This window comes from Nycticebus coucang, chromosome 3 (assembly GCF_027406575.1).
Source record: "Nycticebus coucang isolate mNycCou1 chromosome 3, mNycCou1.pri, whole genome shotgun sequence".
Lineage (NCBI taxonomy): Eukaryota > Metazoa > Chordata > Mammalia > Primates > Lorisidae > Nycticebus > Nycticebus coucang.
The window spans coordinates 125590629-125612776 of NC_069782.1; the positions used below are offsets into that span (position 1 = coordinate 125590629).

Here is a 22148-nt window from a genome sequence, read left to right on the forward strand (position 1 = left end):
CTCAGCACCCTCCTGCATCTTGCCACCACCCACAGCTTAGTTCTGTGACTGCATGCTCCTTATTCTCCTCTGCTCATGGCCATTTCCTTTCTTTCCTTTGAACTCAACCCTGTACTTTTAATTTGGGGTGGGGGAAATTTCAGTGTTCTTACACTTGTATAAGAGGTCACTAGTCATTCAGTTGGTCATACTGCCAGGCCCAAAAAGTTGGTATATAATACATTTTTAAAGCTGATAACAATTCTTTCACTACTAGGATTTCTAGAACAGAAGTCATACACTTGCAGTCTTGAGATAAACCCAGCCCACAGATGTGTTTTGTTTGGCCTAGACACTTTTTGGCCCACAGTATGTTTTTTTTTTTTTTTTAATTTTGCTTTAGAAGCCAACTATTAAAAATCAAGAGATTTTACGTAAGAGTCCAGATTTTCTAGTTTTTCTTTAAAAATGAAAAGATCTGGCAGGAGAAGGCCCATCTTCCGTCATGGTACAATCCCCTGGAGTTAAAAGCACCTATTCCCCATAGTTGGGACACGTGTGCTCCTGCTTGCCAGAGTCTCTTTCCTGCTTCACACTGTCCCACCCAGCCCACATCACTCATTTACACAGCCTGCCTGGCCTCCACCACAGGTATTTGACTTTGCTATCCCAGCCCTAGATGACAACTTGCATCAGGATTTCAGATGTGAATTGTTCCAGTAAACTGGAAGCTCCGTGAGGGCAGGAAAAGTGGCTGGCTTGTTTGCCAGTCTATTCTCCTACCCTGCACAGTCCCTGGCTGGTAGTAAAGCATTCAATATTTTTGTGTTTTGAATGAATGAATTAAAGAAGGGATGAGCTATTCTAAAAATAAACAGCCCAACAGTCCGAATAATTCTGTGGCGGAAACCTCTCCAAAATGCTGGCAGCATTGAAGCCCGTAACATTTCCATCCTGAGAATCATCAAGTCTTAAGTAATCACAGGCAGCGATGTAGCAAGTGGAAATTTGTTATTTATGTCCCATATGGTTTTCAACAAGTCTCTTAATTTTTCTCTGCCACCAAATCTTCTTTGGAGAATGGGCAAAAATACTTCTCTGTTCAAAGGAATAACACTAAGACATCCCATGTTTCTCAGAGAAGCTGTGCTATGTACACATGTGACCTGGTATTGTAAGGGCCAGGTGTACGCAGCCAAGTCAGCATGGGAAAATGTTAAGTGCACCTGGAAAGAGACTGGGGTGTAATTTCCAGAGATGGGTTATTGAATGACAGCTTCCCCTTCAGTCCAGTGAGAAATTTAATTTGCTGAGGACGCAACACAGGAAGCATTTGCCGATTAAAAATATGTCTAAACAGATGTTCTGCTTAGCCTGGAAGAAGGATCTTAATGCAACTGTCATTATTGGATTTTCTTGGATTACTACTATCTGGAATCAGAGTCCAAGTAGAAAGATGTAATTATTTATTATGGCCAACAGTCCTGCATTTGAAGAGGAGCTCAGGGGCGTCTGACAGGATTTAACACGCTGGGGGTGGGGTGGGGTGGGAGGAAGCCCATTTAAATTCTCTGGCTCTGGGAGCAGGCCCTGTCCCCTCCGAGACAGCAAAGCAGCCGCTGCTATTCGATCTCCCATTTCCAGCTGAAGGCACAGCCATGTCATAAACAGAACCAGGCCTGACCCAACCTTCTCAAGCAAGGAAGTGCAATTTTTAGATTAGGCAACTGGTCTCTCCCACACTGGAAGTAAACACCCCAACAGTCCAGCCATCTGCCTAACCCTCACCCCGAGGATGAGGGATGAATTTGCACCCTCCTTGCGGCAATCCTGAAAGATTTAAGAGCAGCCCCTTAATAAAAGGGGGGAGACTAGATTATTCTTCAAGCTGCTTCTCAAACCTGGCTGCACATTAGAATCACCTGGGGAGCTTTTGCAACATTCTGGTGTCTGCATCTGCCCAGAGATTGCAATTAAATTGGCCTTAGAATGAAGTCAAAGCACCTGATGTTTCTAAAGGTCCCCAGGTGATTACAAAGCTCAGTGAAGTTTGGGAACCACTGATAGAGCACAAAGGTTAAGATCAAGGGGTTTGGGGCAGCACCTGTGGGTCAGTGATTAGGGCTGACCTGATTAGGGATATACAGAGGGTGGCAGGTTCGAACCTGGCCCTGGCCAAACTGCAACAAAAAAATAGCCAGGCGTTATGGTGAGCACCTGTAGTCCCAGCTACTCGGGAGGCTGAGGCAAGAAAATCGCCTAAGCCCAAGAGCTGGAGGTTGCTGTGAGCTGTGATGCCACAGCACTCTACCGAGGGCGACAAAATAAGACTCTGTCTCTAAAAAAAAAAAAAAAATCAAGGGGTTTGAGGTCAGGGGGATTTCAGCTTAAGATAATGCTACCATGTGCTACCTGTATGGCTCTGGACAAACCATGTGCCCCTCAAAGCATCACTTCATGTTGCATGGCTGTGCATGAACCATGACAGGGAATGACTGTCAAAGCCTGTGGTGAATGAGGGCTCAATGTGAGCCATTGCAATAGCCATGGAGGTCTGTGTTTGGAACAGGTTAAAAGGAGGGCCTGAAATCCATTGGGCTCAGTGTTTACACCCCGGTGTGCTGACACAGTGACATCAGGGATTGCAGCATTGAGTGGTGTTTTGCACCCAGCCTTTTGGGGATACCTGTTCTCTAGTTCAACCAGATTCCATTATTATTTGCTTCAGCACAAAGCCCTTGGTGGCTGTTACCAAAAATGAAAGGTCCATTCTCTTTTATAAATGTGGTTCTGGAAATCAGGCTCTATCAAAACGTCACGGCTTCATCCACGGAGCAGTTGCACACTCCATTTCATCAATCCCATTATCAACCCTGAAATGCATGCTGTGCTCTCCTCTGGGCAGAGGGGGAGACCCTTCTGACTGAAAGGTCTGCAGGGAGGATGCTGAGTGAGAATTTCAGCAGTTCACCCCTCCCCAAAGTTGGAGGTACAAATCCCCACCATCAGGGCTGAGGGGAACCACATAAAGCCAGGAAATAAACCTGCTGCGAAACCAGCAGGCTGGGGGCGGGGTGGGGTTGCGAGTTGTGATTAAAGAGGAATCTGAGATTGACATACTTGTCTTATCTTTAATTCAAGCAAAAATAAGAGGCCCTCCCAGCTGGCACTCGACAGTGTCCTGATGGGATGGGTGAAGAAGGATGGAAGGACATGCTAGAAAAGCCTGCCTTCACCCCACCTCAGGGTCTCCTCCATCCTCAGGACCGCTCTGGACCCCCTTCTCTGCTGCTGTAATACGAACTGGAGAGATCTGTCTCCATGTGGCATTCATTTTCCTCTTTAAACAAACCAGTCATTTGAGGGGCTGTAGACTGTGGTGTTAGCCAGCTTCAGAGCAGTGGGTGAGTGCGATCATCATCCTCCCTACAGAGCCCAAGAAGAATCTTGTCGCCGTGTGGTTACTGTGCACAACCCAAGTAGAGGCAAAACTGTAATGAGCTGCAGCAGCCTTATTCCTTCCTGTCCTCTGTAATTGTGTTTCTGGTGCAGCTGTTGAACAGCTGTAGAATCTCAGTCCAGAGGTAGATGATGCGCTTTCCGTATTGGAGAATATAATTCTTGGAGATGGGGTGGGAAGGATTACATGAAAGAGCTGCATTCACTGAGGAACTTTGAAATTCCAGATACCTAGCTATGCACTATACATAAATACTATTTTTAATTCTCTCTACACCTCATATGAGAATAAGATAACTTACCCAGTCATAGCTACTGAGTGGTTGAACTGGGATTCAAATCCAAGTTGTGTCTCACAGTCCAAGTTTACGATTGGGTCATTTTATACCCAACATACTAGTAAATATCAAAAACTTTGACAATTTTATTGGGCGGAGTATATGAGTGGCCAGTTCCAGAAACACACACCCAAACCGCCAACAAACGTGGGAAAAGATGTTCAAAGACACCAGTAGTCAGAGAAATACAAATTAGGTAATAATGAGCTATTGCTTCCTTGTTAAAAACACTGATAATATCCATTGCTAGTGAGGATATGGAGAAAGGGGTATGCTTATAAGTTGCTATGGAAATGTATGTCTACTAAAAACATACTAAGATAGGGCATAGTGTCTTACCCCTGTGATCCTAGCACTCTGGTAGGCCAAGGCAGGAGGACTGCTTGAACTCAGAAGTTTGAAACCAGCCTGAGCAAGAGAGCAACCCCATCTCTATTATAAATAGGAAACTAGCTGGGGGCAGTGGTATGTGGCTGCTACTTGGGAGACTAAGGCAGGAGGATCACCTGAGCCCAAAAATTTGAGGTTGCTGTGAGCTATGATGATACCAAAGCCACTAGCCTGGCCAACAGACTGACACTCTATCTCAAAAAAAAAAAGAAAAAAAGAAAAAAAATATATACACTAAGTGTGTAAGAATATATTACATATTCAGGAATGTTTACTGCAGGCATTGTTTGTGATGGCAAAAGCTTGAATTGAAGTGAATAATAATTGTTAAGAGAACGCCTAAAGAATTATGGTCCAGCCATATCAGGAATATTTTCCAACTATTTGGAAGAATAAATTTAAGTTATAACAAGTGCCTTGGAGGGATTTCAGATGGAGTATTGCTGAGAAAGCACGATGCCTTAAAAACATGCATGGGATATGATCCTTTTTAAAAACAATGACAAAGCTTTTATCTCTATTTACGTCTGTATGTATGCTTAAATACATATATCTCTGCATAAGTGTATATGTCAGCATACGTGCATGGCAGAAAATACGAAGGGTGCACACAAAGTCATTAGCACGCTTACCGTGGAAAGAGTAGAGAGGTGATAAGTGGAGAAAAGGAACCAAAGGAGGCAGCCAAATTAAAGGGAAAGGGGGAAAAAAGACAAAACTAAAAAAAGTAAAGTGTAAGATAACATCACATTTATATATTTGTGTAAAATTATATATATGTCATGTGTCTGTAAAAATATAAAATAGCATGGAAGCAAAAACATAAAGAATGATTTCTATTTCATCCCTATGTAGATGTCCCTGAAACACAGGGATTCTGGCATTTAGAAAGGATTCCTGTTGCTCTGCAGTAAGTTCATGCAGAAGAAATGCTGCTGCAGACTGCCGAGTCCTGGTCCCTGCAGGGAGCAGGCCAGAAAGAAGTGCAGCTGCCTCTCTCCTCCAACACCATTTCTGACCACGAAAACCTCTCCAAAACACGAGATGCTTCCTGTGATCTCCAGGCTAGAAACTCCAAGACCTGGCAGACCACAGCCACGTCAGAGCGTCTGTGTGCACATGGGCTGGGGTGGTGCTTCTAGGCAGGCTCCAGGCTGATAGATGCCCCCTGCCCTCAAGCAACCAGCCCCACACCTGTCCCCAGTGCTCCCAAGAGCCCACAGGGGCTCTAGTCTACACTCACGCAAGGTTTATCTTCCTTTCAGACACCCAGTTACCCAAACCTTGTCATCCCCCCTCTCAGGCCTTGAGGAGCTTAACTCATAAGCCACTCACTAAAGAGGAATGCCCAGCCACAAGACTGGAATTGATCTGAGGCCCATACAGTCCCTGACCCCCAAATGCCACCCTTCCATCTCTCCATCTCTCAGCCAGCCAGACCCACTCGACAGAAAAAACACTTCTGCTGTGTCCTCAGAAAACAATGCTTCTAGTCTGTTTCAGCTTCTAATTAGGAAAAGGTTCAACAAGAACTCTCCAAGGCCGGGGACTGGGGAAGGTGAAAGTGGGAGTGACTGCAGAAGGGGTGCAGGGTTTCCTTTGGGGGTGATAAAAAAGCTGCTGGGACTAGATAGGGGTGAGCGTTACACAATGTTGTGAATGCACCTACTGCCTCTAAATGGTACACTTTAAAATGGTTAAATGGTAAGTCTATGTTATATATATTTTTCCACACACACAAAAAAAGGTACCCAAAGACCTGCTGGAGCCTCATATTACCCTTTCGAGCTTCCTCAGCACTGGTGTTGGTGGCTGTGGTGTTTGGCCAACTCTCAGATGGCTGCTCTCCAAGCCCACCTAAAGGAATAGAGAAGAAAGCCAGGTGAGGATGCATCAGCCTTCCCTGCGCCAGGACCACGGGATGAGGGTGCACACCTGGCCGCCTGATGATCACAGTCACCCTGCATCAGGAAGATTGTTCAGCAAAGGTTTACTGGGCATCTCCCACATGCCGGGCACTGTTCTAGATGCAAGGGCAAAAGTGAACCTGCTTTTGATAACCACGCACATCATTCACAATGAATAAGAGTATGCTGTCTTTGATCCGCTTAAAGGCACTCAGACTCAAACTTACAAAGTTAACAGGCAACTCTTTAGTCAGCCGCATAAGAAAGGACAAATGCACAGAAGACCCCCCAGGTCTGGAGCACACCTGGTGCAAAGTGCAAGGAGATGGCACCAGCACTGCTGCTGAACACATGAGCGGTTGGTGGCTGCTGTCTTGGGATCCAGGGTACTCTCCAGGCTTTCTGGTTCCCCTTGGGGTGAGTCCTGTTTTTAGAAACTGCTGTGTTTATAAATTAGACTCTTAAGACATGTGTCCACCAAGGACAGTGGTGCCTGTACACGTATGCCAGCAGCCCGCATCAATAAACCACGTTAACATATGTCCCGCGTCAATAAACCACGTTAACATGTCCCCATCAGAAAGATGGTTGATCACCAAATATTTGTTTGAGCTATTATGTGCCATGCTGAATCCAAGCACTGTGAATTCAGCAGGGAACAAGACAGATGGATTCCTGCCCTCAAGATGTGTCCATTCTAAATAGGGAGCTGCACGATAAACAGCAAGTAAGAAAACAAATGAATAAGATAATTACAGGTTGGAAAATGCTCCAAAGAAGAGCATCAAATAATTCAGTTGTGGTTAGAGCCGATGCTTACTTGGTAGTTGGAGGGGAGTCCTTGGGGAGGTGGTGTTGGGGGTCAGATCTGAAAGTCAGGAAGATTCATGGGGGCACATGTGGAGATCTGGGATGGGGAAAGAGCCTGGACCTGGACTGCACCCACCATGTGGAGGGGATACTGACCAGGGAGGGAGGCCAGGTCCATAGGGCCTTGCCACCCAGGCTCTGTCCTTTGACTTTATTCTCTTTGTCACGAGGGTTTAAAACAGAAGAGGGGCATGTTTTTATTTGTGTTTTACCAGGAGTGCTCTGGGGTACAGGCAGGTAATGAGTTAGGAGCCCTGCAAGGGTCCACAAGACAGACAGTGGTGTCATGGACCACACACTGCAACAGAGGTTCTGGGACCTGTCCTGTTAGGGATTTGGGAGCAGGCAGAGGGCTAGTGGATTCCATGTGAGGACTGACAGGGACCTTGGGGTTTAAGGAACTGGGTGGTAGTGACACCAGGGAACAGACTTGAGGACAAAGACTGTAAAGCTACATCAGAGCAACCAAAAAAACAATCTCTTCACAAACAAACAAAAAAAAATTTCTTGCGTTTGTCTGGAAGCTTGCAGCTTACAGACCAATCCCCAGTATCCCCTTTGACCCCGATGGGAGCACTCTGTGGCAGCTGCACTGTAACCCCATTTTCCAGAGAAGAAAACTGAGGCACAAAATGATTCGCCCAGGGGTGCCCTGGGCCCAGGACAGATTTCCTGGTCAGAAACCCTACGATCTTCTCTGTACCCACAGCCAACAGCCTCCAGCACTGCTCAACCAAGGTGTACATAGCACCCGTGCTCCCTGACATGGAACCCACTCTGGGCCCAGACAATCCTGGAGACAGCCAGGTGGTCCTGCATCCCAACTCCAGACACACAGGCAGCCCCCTCCCTCTGTGTGACGGTGACTGAGCAGTCAGCAGTGGCTGCAGATGCCGAGCCTCCAGTTGAGAAGGTCCACTAAGGCAAGGCAGAGACGGGAGACTCCGTGCCTGAGTCCCGCTGGTCTGCTGCCTCCTGGCCAAGCCAGAACCCACTCACACATTCCCTGCAGCTGCTGGGCTGTTTGCTGCCAGCTCCCAGCCTTCTGGGTATTCTTCCAGTTGTGATATCATTTCCTCTAGAGCTAAAAGTCGGGGGAAATCCTGATGGTATGAAATCGTTTCCCAACAGAGGAATGTGCCACCTGTGGCGTGGCAAGGAGCCCAGCCCGGCCCTGAGCTTCTGAGCCTCCGCTCAGCTGTGCAAGTGCCTCTGAGAACTCGGGTGTCCACACTTTTCATCTGTCAAATGGGCTGTTGTGAGGACCAAATGAGGTAATGGGTTTATTTAGGCATTTGTTCATTCAACAAATATTTATCCAACACCTGCTCTGGGCCAGATGCTGCTTCTGTTGTTCAGGATACGACAATGAAGAAACTGTACCCTGACCTCATGTAAATTATATTCGGATGAAGGGTAGGGGAGAAAACGATAAACAGGCCACTGGATATTTACGTCAGCTGCTGATTAAGTGCTACAAAGAAAAGAATGAGGGCAATGGGGACAGGGAGTGTGAGGAGTCTCTGGGTGTCTGCAGAAGAGCATCCTGAACTGTGGGGACAGCAGGTGCACAGGCCCCTGTGGGAGTGTGCCTGGGGTAAGGAGGTGGGTGTGACTGGGATGGAGTCAGCAAGGTAGGTCAGTGGGCAGAGGAGGCCTGGAGGGTCTGTGGGGGCCTTGCAGGCCATTTTCAGGACTTTGGCTTTTATTCTGAGTGAACTTTATGGGAACCGGAGGACATGGAAGGGCTTGGTAACTGTACCGATGTTTTACACGACAGTGGATGATGGCAGTAGTGGACAGGAGTTGCCATTTGAAATGAGTTTCCATAAAGCACTGGAAGCCCGGCATGGGGGTTTGGTGAGTTTAGACCTACTTGGTTCCTGCAAAAAGGATGCAGGAGCATGAAAAAAAAAAAAACAAGGACCATAAGGGTACCAGGGCACAGTCCAGGTTCAAGGTGCCCTGAGGGCTGTGATGGAGGAAGCCAAGGCTGGGAGAGATTGAGATCTCTCAATCAGGCAGAGGAGGAAGGGAGGATGAGGACTCCTGATTCTCTCGGCTCTCTGGTGCTTGAGGTTACTGTGGCTCAAGGAGTAGGGCGCCGGTCCCATATGCTGGAGGTGGTGGGTTCAAACCCAGCCCTGGCCAAAAAAAAAAAAAAAAAAGTACAATAGGAGTAAGGCTCTGGAGGCTCTGCTATGCGCTCAGATGCCCCGCAGCAGATGGAGGGAAAAAGCATCAGTGTTTACTACAGGCCTATTATGGCACTGACCACGTGCTGCGAGCAGCGCTAAGAATTTCCCTTGCTTTGAGTTTTGCAATTTAGGATCACAAACGCCCAATGACAAAAGGCCCACGAACATCCCTGTTTAATGAATAAGGAAACAAGCCTCCAAGAGATGAAATGACTTGCCTGTCTTGATGGTACAGAGATGGCTGTTAATGGTGACAGCTGCAGGTGGATCCCGTCAGACCCCCACTCCTGTGCCCCTTCTCAGCTTCGGACCCCAAAAAGAGAACGAGAGCAAGAGAGGGGCCTGGTACAAGCTGGAGATTCCCAAAAGACCTCCAGGATGTTTGTGAAAGGACCTCTGAGCTGTGGACTTGGGAGTTGAGAACACATGTCCCTCCTCTGCCCTTACCAGTAAGAGGCAGAAGTTCAGTCTTGTTTTGAAGAACAGCAAATCTCAGGCTTCCAGAGCTGTTGAGACCCGGATGTACCTGGAATTAATGTGGTTTGGCTGCCGCCCTAGTGAAAGCCCTTCCGTGGCTCTCCACTGCCCTTGGGATGAATTCTACCTCCCAGTGGACTGAGGGGAGGCCTCCTCTCCTGCCACCTCCCCCGATGCCATCTGTCCCTGGCACTAAGCTATCCAGAATGCCTTGGCTTTCCAGCTTCCTCTTACTCATGCACCTTCCTCAGCCATACCCACCAAATCCTACTGGTCCTTTGCGGGTCCACTGAGACACCACTTCCTCTGGGAAGCACGCCCTTGCTCCTGGGTTAAAAGCCCTTCTTCCGTGTGCTCCCACAGCCCCCACGCCTCATTCTCTACACTCACCAGGAGCCACTGGGATCTCCTGTTTACCCAACTGAAGCCATCAGGGTCTAGTTTTTAGCTTTTAGCATATTGAAAGAAGGAATCTAGTTTTGTCTAACAGTGAATACCCAGCACCGGGCTTGGCACATGGAAGATACTAAGTAACACATAAGAGGGAGAGAGGGAGGGAGGGATGGACAAATCAGCCAGGTAGACAGTGTTTAAAAAGAGAACTCAATTATTTCTAACTCAGCTTAACTGTTGAAAGAATTTGTCTTTATCAGCTTTTATGGAGAGAGGGAGGTAGCTATTCTTGGAACTATGGCTCTCAACCTTGACTAAGATCTATTTTGAATGACCAGGGAAGCCTTTAAAACAACACTGATGTCCGGGTCCCACCCCCAGAGGTTCTTAATTAATTGGTCTGGGCCACAGCTTGGACACAGGGAGTTTTAAAAACTCCCCAGGTGGTTCTAAGGTGTAGCTAAGATTGAGATTCGCTACTCAAAGAACCCTGAAAGAGGAACAAGCCTCCTCTCAGGCCGTGTTCTTACCACCCAGCTCTCTCCTCCCAAACTCACCACGAATGGAGGACGTGGAGGGGGAGGCAGACACAACAAACACTGAGAAAAGTCGTTTCTCGCGTCTAAATTGATGCGAAGTGTTTCCCTGTTTCAGTAAAAGGCTGGCAAACAGAGACAGGTGTGCCTCTGCCTCTTCCTGCAGCTGTAGGCATCATAGAACAAAGAAGAGAGAAACAGCCCGTGCCGACAAAGACTGGGGCCAGGAGAGGAGAAATCTCAGGCTATGGGGATAAATTTTTCCTTGGGTGTGATTATAAGACAAAAAAAAGTTTAAAAAAATACATAAATGTCCCCATATTTGATCTTTGCTTAATTACCTCTTCAGAGGGAGGCTATGCAAAGACCTTGTAGATTTCATTAGTCACAGAGGTTTATTCAAACACCTCCTTTGCATAAGAAACCCAGGCTTACAGCTGGTCTCTGGGAAAGAATGCCCTCCAGGCCTTGAAAAGAGAGCTCCGGGGCTGTTTCAGCTCTCACTGAAACACAGCCGAGGTCAGCGCCCATGCCGCCTGGGGCCCGGCTGAAATGTTTCTATCCAGCATTTGCAATTCAATCCCACAGTTTCCTTTATGGAACAATTCACTAAATTCAGAGTTGTTCTTTTTTCTAATTCACCATATAATTCACCTCCCAAGTTCAATTAAGAAGCAATCTGTTAGCAACTTTGGGAGCAAGCTGTTTTTCTTTAGAAAAGCCCAATTTTCTTCCGCTCTTGACAAAAAGTGCCTTAATTATATGCATCATATGAGACATTGATGTACACACAACGCCCCTCCACTATAATTCATGAAACATTAACTGTATACACCCAAAGACATCTAGGCAGAAGGAAAAGGGCTCTTCCAAAGCCCAAGAGAACAGAGCTTTGTGCCATAGATCAATACTCCCCGATATGAATTAATAGTTGGTTATAATTCATAAACAAAACTTTATATTAAGTATTCCTTCCATTCCTCATTCTTTTTTTTTTTTTTTGTAGAGACAGAGTCTCACTTTATGGCCCTCGCTAGAGTGCCGTGGCCTCACACAGCTCACAGCAACCTCCAACTCCTGGGCTTAAGCGATTCTCTTGCCTCAGCCTCCCGAGTAGCTGGGGCTACAGGCGCCCGCCACAACGCCCGGCTATTTTTTGGTTGCAGTTTGGCCGGGGCCGGGTTTGAACCCGCCACCCTCGGTATATGCGGCTGGCGCCTTACTGACTGAGCCACAGGCGCCGCCCCCATTCCTCATTCTTAAAGCCTAACATTACTTGATTCTTGGTTTCCTTGAACACAAGACTAGCAACCATCATTTAACTGCTCACATTTAACTGTAAATGCCAGCTGGTTACAGGTACTTCAGATATGTTCTCTATTTAGTCATCAAGCTAACCCTCTGAGAGTTGGGAATCCAGTTTACATGCAGGGTAACTGAGGCCTAGCGCAGTTAAGACATCACAGGATGCACAGCTATTGGGTGAAGAAGTTGAGATTTTCTCTAGATCAGTCTAGTGTCAGAGCCCTTCATGTCTATCACGTGCTAAATGAATCCTGCAAGGGGAACCTCACCTACCAGGTTTACTGACTTTTACATACTGTATTTACAGCTTTGACCCAAATGAGACAAATCTAGCATAAAACCACTTTGCTTGACTCTAGAAAAAAGAAAAAAATAATAATCCTCATCACCAGATCGTCAAAATCACTTTATTCTTAGCCTGTTCATTCCATAACTCTTGGTCAAACACCTGCTCTGGGCTGCACTGTGCTGAAGGCCTGGCTTCGCAGTGCCTGTGCTCTAAGGGAGAGGATAAAAATGAACAGTGAGATCATTTTGTGGATGGATTAACCACTTTGAAGAAAGTTAAACAGTTTTATGACAGAGCAGTGGGGGATGAAAGCTCATAACGGTCTCTCTTGACTTGGTGACATTTTAGCTAAGTGATGAGAGGTATACATCCAACTGGGGAAAATATTCTAGCAAAAGCCAGACAAACCAAAATTGCAAGTAAAGAAGTCCTGAGGAAGGAAAATAAAACTCCAGCGTGGCTGGAGCTGGGGCAGAGCACAGGTGTGGCAGGAGCTGTCGCCTGAGAGGGATGCAAGGCCAGCTAGGGGCTAGCTCACTGGGCGTGGCGGGGGGGGGCCTTGAATCTCACCCTCACAACCATGTCTGCTGGGCCCTTGGTCACATGTAACATGCACGGCAATCTTATGAATAAGTAATATCATTCCTCCTTTACACAGGCAGATGCTAAGATTCATGAATAAGTTTTCCAGGGTCACCCAGCTGGTCAGTGATTGAATTCGAATTCCAAGGTGGGCCTATGTGATCCAGAAACTGCCTTCTACCCTAGACCTGTACAGGTATGGCCTGAGCAAGCACCCCAGGTACGAAAACCTGCAGATTCTGTCAGGAAGCTACCCGCAAAACACAACACTCAGCTGAGGTTTCAATTATTCTTTAGAAAAATAAAACATAAACAGGCAAGACCCCTTTAAAAGGATAATCCAGGAATGGACGAGGCAATCACTACGGTAATCAGTGTGTAATCTTAAGCAATTCAATGCCAAGTAACTTTTGTATCTGTGCCAAATTCCAAGTGCTACACAAGGGAGAGGGGAAATGAGTTAAAAGATCATTGCCAGATTTTGTTTGTGAAATGAGTTAATATTGGTGAGTGTATAATAAAAGGGAAATTCTTTTTTTTTTTTTTTTTTTTATTGTTGGGGATTCATTGAGGGTACAATAAGCCAGGTTACACTGATTGCGTTTGTTAGGTAAAGTCCCTCTCGCAATCATGTCTTGCCCCCAGAAGGTGTGGCGCCTGTGGCTCAAAGGAGTAGGGCACCGGCCCCATATGCCAGAGGTGGCAGGTTCAAACACAGCCCTGGCCAAAAACTGCAAAACATCAAAAAAAATTAAAAAATTAAAAAAAAGGGCGGTGCCTGTGGCTCAGTGAGCAGGGCGCCGGCCCCATATACTGAGGGTGGCGGGTCCAAGCCCGGCCCCAGCCAAACTGCAACAAAAAAATAGCCGGGCGTTGTGGTGGGCACCTGTAGTCCCAGCTACTCGGGAGGCTGAGGCGGGAGAATCACCTAAGCCCAGGAGTTGGAGGTTGCTGTGAGCTCTGTGACCCCACGGCACCCTACTGAAGGGCGATAAAGTGAGACTCTGTCTCTACAAAAAAAAAAATAAATAAAAAAAAAATGCCAGAGGTGGCAGGTTCAAAAGGGAAATTCTTATACACTTCTGGTGGAGGAGCACCATAAACTGGTAACTCGGTATGAGGGAATTTCCCAAGATTTGCCAAAATCTTTTATAATAGGCAATAATATGATTTCTAGTGTACTAAGGAATCAAATGGCAATGAAGACAAATGTAATCCGATGTTCATCTCAACATTTCTTATAATAAAAAAGACCAGCGACCACACCCCCAATGGGAGTGGTAGTAAAATAAATTATGGTATAATGGAACACTATGTAGCCTTTCAAACTGTTTTAGAAGAAAGTTTACTAAGTGGGAAGGTCTTCATATTGTAAGTAAAAAAACAGGTTAGGAAATAGCACCCAGTATGATTCCAACAGAATCTACTATGATTCCATCTTTTCCTAAAACGCATATGCCAAAAACAAGGGGAAAAATACTGGATGGAAATACCTTCAATGTCCATTGTGATTATCTTTGGCCACTTGGTGAATTTAATTTTCTTCTACACTTTTTGGTAATTTTCACATTTTGTTCAACCTGTTACTTTTGTAATCAGGAAATGAAAGGACTTTTTAAAGGAAGAACTAGATTACAGCATACGTTTTGCCTAAGAGCATGCACTCTGTGCTTTGTAGTGTACACATGTGTGTGTATACGTGCACACACACAGTTGCCAAGGAACACTTTTTCTGATAGGAAAGAAACACAGTTATGTTTATGCATGTGGAAAAGTTGTAATCCAACCTTTTTTTCCCTGTTTTTCTGCTCTGATCACAGAAAGAACAAAATAATGAGTCTACACCTTGACAAGACAGAAGAGAAGAAAGCTCACGGGAGGGAAAGAGAGAGGGCCTGTTCTCTCAGAGGGTGCTGGGGGGGCTGTTCCAAGATCCAACCTTCCCTTGTCCAGTCAAGGTCAGGGAAATCCAAGCTTCCCTTGTCCAGAAAAGGCTGTGACTTGTGATGCTTCTGGGTATAAAATGTCATGTCCCTATGGCTTACTGTTTCATCCCATTCTGCACTTTCACATTTTAGAACAGTTTTAGAGTCATTAATGATAATCACAAATCAGACTTTAAAAAAAAACAAACAAGTTTAGGCTGAGAATCCATTGATAGCCATTGATAGTGAAAGGAACGTTCCCATGGCAACTGGTGTGTCTTTAAACCTTGCTCCATATGGTACTCACCCGTAACTTGCAATATCAAATAACAGTTAAAAAAATTAATTAAGGATAGGCCATAAGAAAAGACAAGTGACGAGGGAAGTGATGTGCAGCCGTCCTGTTATCCCTGGGAGAGCGGGGCCGACCGGCCCAGACTCAGATGCAGGCGGGAGCTTCACTGAGAGAACGAATGATGCTGAGTGGGCACTTTGCCTGTGCCAAGGGCTGTGCTTGCTGCCTGGCGCGTATTTTCTCATTTAGTTCTCAGCACAGTCCTATGAGTGAGAGACTGTTATTATTACTAGCTTTATTACACAGGGAAGAAGTGAGGCTTAGAAAACTTTAAATAAGCCACTCACAGTCACACAGCCAAAACCCATCTGACTATACTGACAGCCTTTATGACACAGGGTGAGAGATTCCAACCTAATAATCATTAGCTAATGTGAAAATCCCAGTCTCTTGCTCCCTGGGCAGCTAGAAGACAAAAGGTCAGATTCACAGGGCTCTCTGAGCACACATCTCAGGAACAGTCCTGAAGGCTCAGGGAGCCATGTGTAAACTAAGGTCTGAAGTTCCTAGGAGACAGGGGCAGGGCCTCTGAGGAAGAGGGGGGAAAGAGAGGAGAAAAGAAAAGCTGGAGAGGGCAGAGGATGAATGGGAGCCTGAGCTCCCAGGGAAGCTGTCCCTGGAAGGCCACTCTCTGCCTCCCTTGGGGAGCCCCACCCCACCAGGTGGCTGCCCTAGACACAGGCGCTGTCAGAGCTCTCAGCCCACAAGGCAGGGATCAAACCAGATGTCCCTGAAGACTGAGCAAGTCCTTCCTGGGAATAGGAAGTACTCCGCTGCAGACATGAAGAAGGGCTCCTTCAGTTCCAGCTGAGTTCAGAACCACTGGCTTCCCTCACAGCCCTCCTCTGGTCAGGGCTCACCACCTGCCACCAATCAAATCAGTTTCCCAATGGGCGGAGCCACGTGAAAGACACGGCCATGAACCAGACCCTGCCCCACCCATAGGAGCCTCGAAGCACAAACAACAGTGAGAGCCACCTGGTGAAGGACTCTCACTCCCAACCTGGACGTCCAGGAGGGCTTCCTGGAGGTGGCCCTGAAGGATAGGAAGGGTCTCAACAAATGGAGATGAGAGGGAGTCAGGCAGGGTAGAACACAGAAGGGAAATGGCTGGTCCAGTTTGGTGTCATAGCCTTTTAGATCTGAGTGATCTTTGGCAGGATAGTTAATGTCCCTGAGCCTCAATTTTCTCATCCTTAAAAATGGGTATAATAAGGTTATAATATTTTAGGTTGTAAGCAGTGCCTAATACATTGTCTGGCACCCATAGGCTTACTGATGATTATTCTTTAGATGCTCCCAACCTCCTGTGTCTGGGTGGTACTAAGCTCTGGCCAGTACCAAGGCTAGACCAGAGCTCCCTGCCTTCTCCACGTGAAGCACCCCACAGACCCCAGCCTCCTGCACCCCAGCCTCTCCAAATTAAGGACTGGCCAGACCTCACCTGACAGAATAAGCTTGTCTGTTTTAGCCAATGGCCAAACTGTTAGCAGAGTGTGAGAGCACATTCTAGTGTCATTTAGAAGAGAACAGCGATAGAGGGAGAGGAAGACGGACAAGAAAGGAGCCACCACTCTTTCCCTGAAAGGAGCGATGGTCACCAGAACACCCAGTGGGGCTTGGCGCTTTCTGGTTCTGGGAAACTGGACAGGGACAATGCTGGTCCTCAGAGGCTCCCAGGGGATCCGTGAGGAGCTCTCTTTCACCCAGACATCCAGAAGCTGCTAGGGGAGGTGCTTTCTAAAGCAGGCGTGGTCTGGTGGTGGCAGCAGCAGGGCCCTAGAGAGGCCTGGGGCAGGACAGGTGGGGAGGTCAGACCCACAGTCTTCATGGCTGCTGGTGACACAGGAAGGGAGCAGTAGGGACCTGGGAGCACAGATGGGTGCGCATTTAAATCCTTCCCTGAAGGCCAGAAACTGGACCCGAAGCTGAAAGCATAGGAAGAAGACCATGTAAGAATCTTCTCAGTCCCCATTTATTTCCTTCGGGGCTCACTGAGTATTGTCAGCAACAAACTTGCTTTTTGCTTAAGTGCTTATTTCCTGCCTCTCCCGCACCTTGTAAAGGGAAGCGCCACCTTCAGGGATGTATCCCAGACCTGAGACAGTGCCAGCCCACAGGAGCCCTGGGGAGAGAGCACCTAGAGGATGTGGGGCCGGTGGGACTTTCATGCTGTTCCCAAGTGTGGCAGGACCATGGCAGGGATAGTTACTTAGAAGACGGGTTGGCATGATTCAGTACCCAGCTAGACCTGAGAAGGGAGACAGAGGAAAAGCCTTGCTGAGCTGCCGCAGGCTGGATAAAGTCACTCACTCGCCTGTACCACACGCTGCAATTTGCCAGTGGAAAGGAAAATTTAAGAGTGTCCATCCAGACTGGTCAACGTAAGAGACTTGGAGTAACTTTAATAGGAAACATGTGTAACTGCAAAACAAGACAAGAGTTATGCATTTTTATTACAATTTATAAAAATAAGAACAGGTTAAGGAGCCATAGTCCATGTTTCTCAATGGAATGGGTAAATGCTATAAATGTGTCATTTTCCCCAATGAAGTTTTGTGTTTAATGCCATCATGACCCAAATTCTAAGAGGATTTCTTCAAAATCCCCTTGTATTTTTGTAGCAAGTGATCCTCAAATTCACCTGCAAGGATAAATAAGTGAAACTGTTTAAGAAATTTATAAAATTTCTCATTGCAAGTGCAATGAGAAAGGATGTAGCCGCTAAATATTAAAACATATAAAGAAGCTAGCACGAGAAGACACAGAGATGACTGGACACAAACGCTAACACCACATAGAAAACACACTGTGATAAAGGAGGCATCAGCAGACAAGGTGAAAAACATGAAATAAATGGTGTTAAGATCAGTGCTCAGACACGGGTAGGAGGGGAATCAACCCTCACCCCAACTAAAACCCAAATGGATCGAAAGTATAAGAAATAAATTGTAAATATAAACAAACGAACCATAGAAAAACTCTACCAGGAAAGAAGTTATTTCCCAATACAATAGGAATATTTTACCAAGTTTACAAGTTTAAGAAAAAGAAAATTTAGCCGGGCGCGGTGGCTCACGCCTGTAATCCCAGCACTGTGGGAGGCTGAGGAGGGAGAATCGCTTGAGCTCAGGAGTTCGAGACTCGCCTGAGCGACAGTGAGACCCCGACTCGTGAAAAAAATGGAAAAACCCAGCCGGGTGCCGCGGCGAGCGCCTGTAATCCCAGCGGCTTCCGGAGCCTGAGGCAGCGGGGTGCCCGCAGCCCGAGTCTGAGGTTGTGGTGAGCTACCACGCCCACTGCACTCTGCTCAGGGGCATAGGGTGGGACCCTGTCTCAACAAAAAAAAAAAAAAAAAAAAGTAAAGAAATAAAAAATAAGCAACGAAATAAAATAAAAAAGCCAAAAAAAAGAAAATAAAAAAAAGAAAAAGAAAATTTAGTCTGACATATTTAACGTCAAATATTGAAAGTTTTGTATGTGTTTAATTTCTAAACCTTTAAATATTTCAAACTTTAAAAGTTTTGTAGTCTGACATATTTAACTTCAAATCTTAAAATTTTGTGTGTATTTAATTTCTAAACCTTCAAACATTTTGACTAATTCCCCAAAATGAAATAAAAATCACCCATACACAGGAAATACCATTGAGGACGACAAATGGTTATCATGCATATAACTAGCTGCTGCAGATCAGTGAGAAAAGCTTCGTATCCAATAGACACATGGCTAAAGGAAATAGGCAAACAAGTCATAGGAGAAAAATTCTGATCTAGCAGAAGCTATAGACTGAATGTTTGTTCCCCTCAAAATTCGTATGTTGAAATCCCAACCTCTGGCTCGGCGCCTGTAACTCAGTGGCTAAGGCGGCAGCCACATACACTGAAGCTGGCGAGTTCGAACCCAGCCCAGGCCTGCCAAACAACAATGACAACTACAACCAAAAAATAGCTGGGTGTTGTGGTGGGCGCCTGTAGTCCCAGCTACTTGGGAGGCTGAGGCAAGAGAATCGCTTAAGCCTAAGAGTTGGAGGTTGCTGTGAGCTGTGACACCATGGCACTCTACCCAGGGTGACATACTGAGACTCTGTCTCAAAAAAAAAGAAAAGAAATCCCAACCTCCAATGCAATAGCATCTGGAAGTAGGAGCTTTAGGAGGTGATTAGGTCCTGCAGGCTCAGCCCTCAGCCCCATAGAGCCCCTATGAAAGAGACCCCCAAAAGCCCCCTCATTCCTTCTGCCAGGTGAGGACACAGAGAGAAGTCACCATCCATGAAGGAAGCAGGCCCTCCCCAGACACCAAACCTGCCATCATCTTGATCTTGACTCTGTAGCCTCCAGAACAGTGAGAAATAAATTGCTGTCATTTATAAGCCACCTATCTACAGTATTCCCTTACAGCAGCCCAAGTGGACTTAGACAGTGGATAATCATAGATGAAGAGAAAGGAAGATAAAAGCAAAAACTAAGTACCATTTTCCATCTATTAGCAAAACAAAAAATTTAATGGCGTTGCTTAATCATGGAAAGTCATGAATGGAATTTTCATTTTAGTGAGGAGTCATTTATTCAGTAAATTTGTTCTACATTTAAAATGTGCCCATTACAGGGTCGGCGCCGGTGGCTCAAAGGGCTAAGGCGCCAGCCACATGCACCTGAGCTGGCGGATTCTAATCCAAACAACAATGACGGCTGCAACCAAAAAATAGCCGGGCATTGTGGTGGGAGCCTGTGGTCCCAGCTACTTGGGAGGCTGAGGCAAGAGAATCACTTAAGCCCAGGAGTTGGAGGTTGATGTGAGCGGTGATGCCACGGCACTCTACCCAGGGCGACATAGTGAGACTCTGTCTCAAAAAAAAAAAAAAGTGCCCATTACAGAACTAGGCACTGGGAATGCACAGATCATTGGTAATTCACACATTGCAGACACAGCCCATGGTCCAGAGTGGGAGAAAGAAGAAGCAACGAGGGCACCCAAGGTCTCCAGACCATGGTTAATTAAGCTTGAGGAACAGGCAGGAGGGGAAGGACAAAGATCTGCGCACGGAGAGCAGCCTACGTGAGTCTGATTGCCACATCCCTTACCAACGGCTTCTCCCTCACTCATGTACCACACCCCCCATCCACCTGCCAATCACCAAACTACACACGGCCTGCGCTGCTGGGGTCTCATGCCAAGTTCCCTCCTCCGTGCCTCTGTTCAGGCTTTGCCTCCCACCTGGCATGCCAGACAGTGCCACCCTGATCAAAATCTTGAAGGCCTAGTTCAACCTCATCCGTACAGCCATCTCCTTCATGGCCCTCTGCTCATTCATTCCCTCCTTCAGCAAACTTTTCTGCAGCACCTCTCTGTGCCAGAACGGATCCTACAATGTTACTGCTCGCAAGGGCCATCTGGCCCTGAACAGATCATGCCTATAGTATAATTCTTTGTGACCAGTCTATCACCCCGTGTACTCTCAGGTCTGGAACAACAACCTGTATATCTCCACCTGTATGTTGTTCACAGAAGATGCTTACCAAATACACCCAGTTGAAGAAGCTGAATTGGACTGGCCAGTGCTTGCCTATTATCCATAGGTATTATTATTCTCCTCATTACATGAGGAAACTGAGGCTGAGTGAGGCAGAGCACGTGGCCTGTAGTCACTGTGGCATTCAGCAGAGCCGAGAAGGTCTGCCTCCAACCACTTGCACTCTGCCTCATGGCTCCTTCCCCTGGTATTGTAACAGGGGCAGTCAGAGGAGGAGAGAAACTCCCAGACAATGAAGAATAGTCAGTTAGGTACATTTTGTCCTGCAGAGAGAAGCAGCAGTCTCGGTATTTGTGGTAGTTATGTTCCATAAAGTTGTAAAGTTACTACAAACATCAGATCAATGAATACTGAACCACTGCTCCTAAGGAAGCGTATGCAATATAGTATACACTACAGTGCTGTTTCCTGTATATAACACAACATTAGTAGTGTGTACTATCCTGGTCACATTTTCATCAGCTATCAATATATAACTTTGTTTTGTGTGTTTCTGTTTAAAGCCACCATATTTCATACATATTGTTGATTCATTAACATGGAATTCACAGCCAATAGCTCTCTAGCTCGTGCCTGAATGAAGCTTATTTAACACACAGATTTTCTCCATAATGCCTGTCACAGCCTTTTGCTGTCAGGAATACCAGTCAGCACTTCTGCACTATACTTGGGGTCCATTTTAAACAGCAAAATCACAGAAAGCACAAAAATGCTAAAAACAAAACAAAACAGGGCACTAAATATATCACAAGAAGGATACTTGTTTACAGTATGAGAGCTGAAGGAAGAGGGCAGATTATTTGGCCTCAGCTGGGAACATGCAAATTAGGCAACCCAAATTTTTTCATTGCTTTACCATAAAAGTGCCAAGTATTAATTTTAGGGTTACAAAGAAATTTTAGAGAGTAGACAAACCCACAAAACGAAATCTGAATTATGAGCACTGACTATAAAGAAGACAAGAGGGAAGAGGGTTGGGGTCAGTGGTCCCTCGAGCCGACTGACGGGCTCCTTGTGGCTGTATCCTCCCAGGCATCTCACCTTCAGCATCCCAGTGTATTAGGAAAGGAAAGGAACTCAGCTGTGGATCAAATGTTAGATTCAGAAGCAATAAAGGGGAGCCCTTGAGAAGGTGGCCATTGTGGCCCATCAGCACAAGACAATCAGGGGCTTTAGCAAGACCCTGAAGCTGAGGGCTCCTGAGCTCAGTTCTCTGACCCTTGGGCTGTGGGATCTCAGGACAGTCTTTGACTCCTCTGAGTCCCTGTGTCCTCAACTGTATAAGGGCAGAAGAATCCCATTTGGTGATCCACAGAGCTATGGTGAGGTTGAATTGATACAAATAATGTAAAATGCCTTTTCCAGTTTCCTGGGTGATTTTCAGTGGCTGTGATGAATGTGTGCCAGGCCAACTGTGCATCCATCTTCTTGGGGACCTCGGTCTGCAAGTGCAGGGCAGACATCTAGGAAGGCAAGGGCAGCTCAAGGGTGCACAGGGGCAATGAACATGTCACCTGGCCTCATTTTCTTGACAATTTCACCAAATGAGCTTAAACTCATGGATAGAAAACAGTCATCTACTAACCAGCCAGGGCAGCAGAGCTGAGCCTTG

General features: G+C 46.4%; 1 protein-coding gene across 1 annotated transcript in view; it reads right to left on the reverse strand.

Moving 5' to 3' along the window:
- The window catches only part of TLL2 (tolloid like 2), a 148010-nt gene that overhangs the window by 67714 nt on the left and 58148 nt on the right, over window positions 1-22148 (reverse strand). Inside the window, exon 3 of the mRNA XM_053584534.1 lies at window positions 5946-6023. Within this exon, the coding sequence (XP_053440509.1) occupies window positions 5946-6023 (78 nt within the window). The remainder of the gene's footprint in view (window positions 1-5945; window positions 6024-22148) is intronic.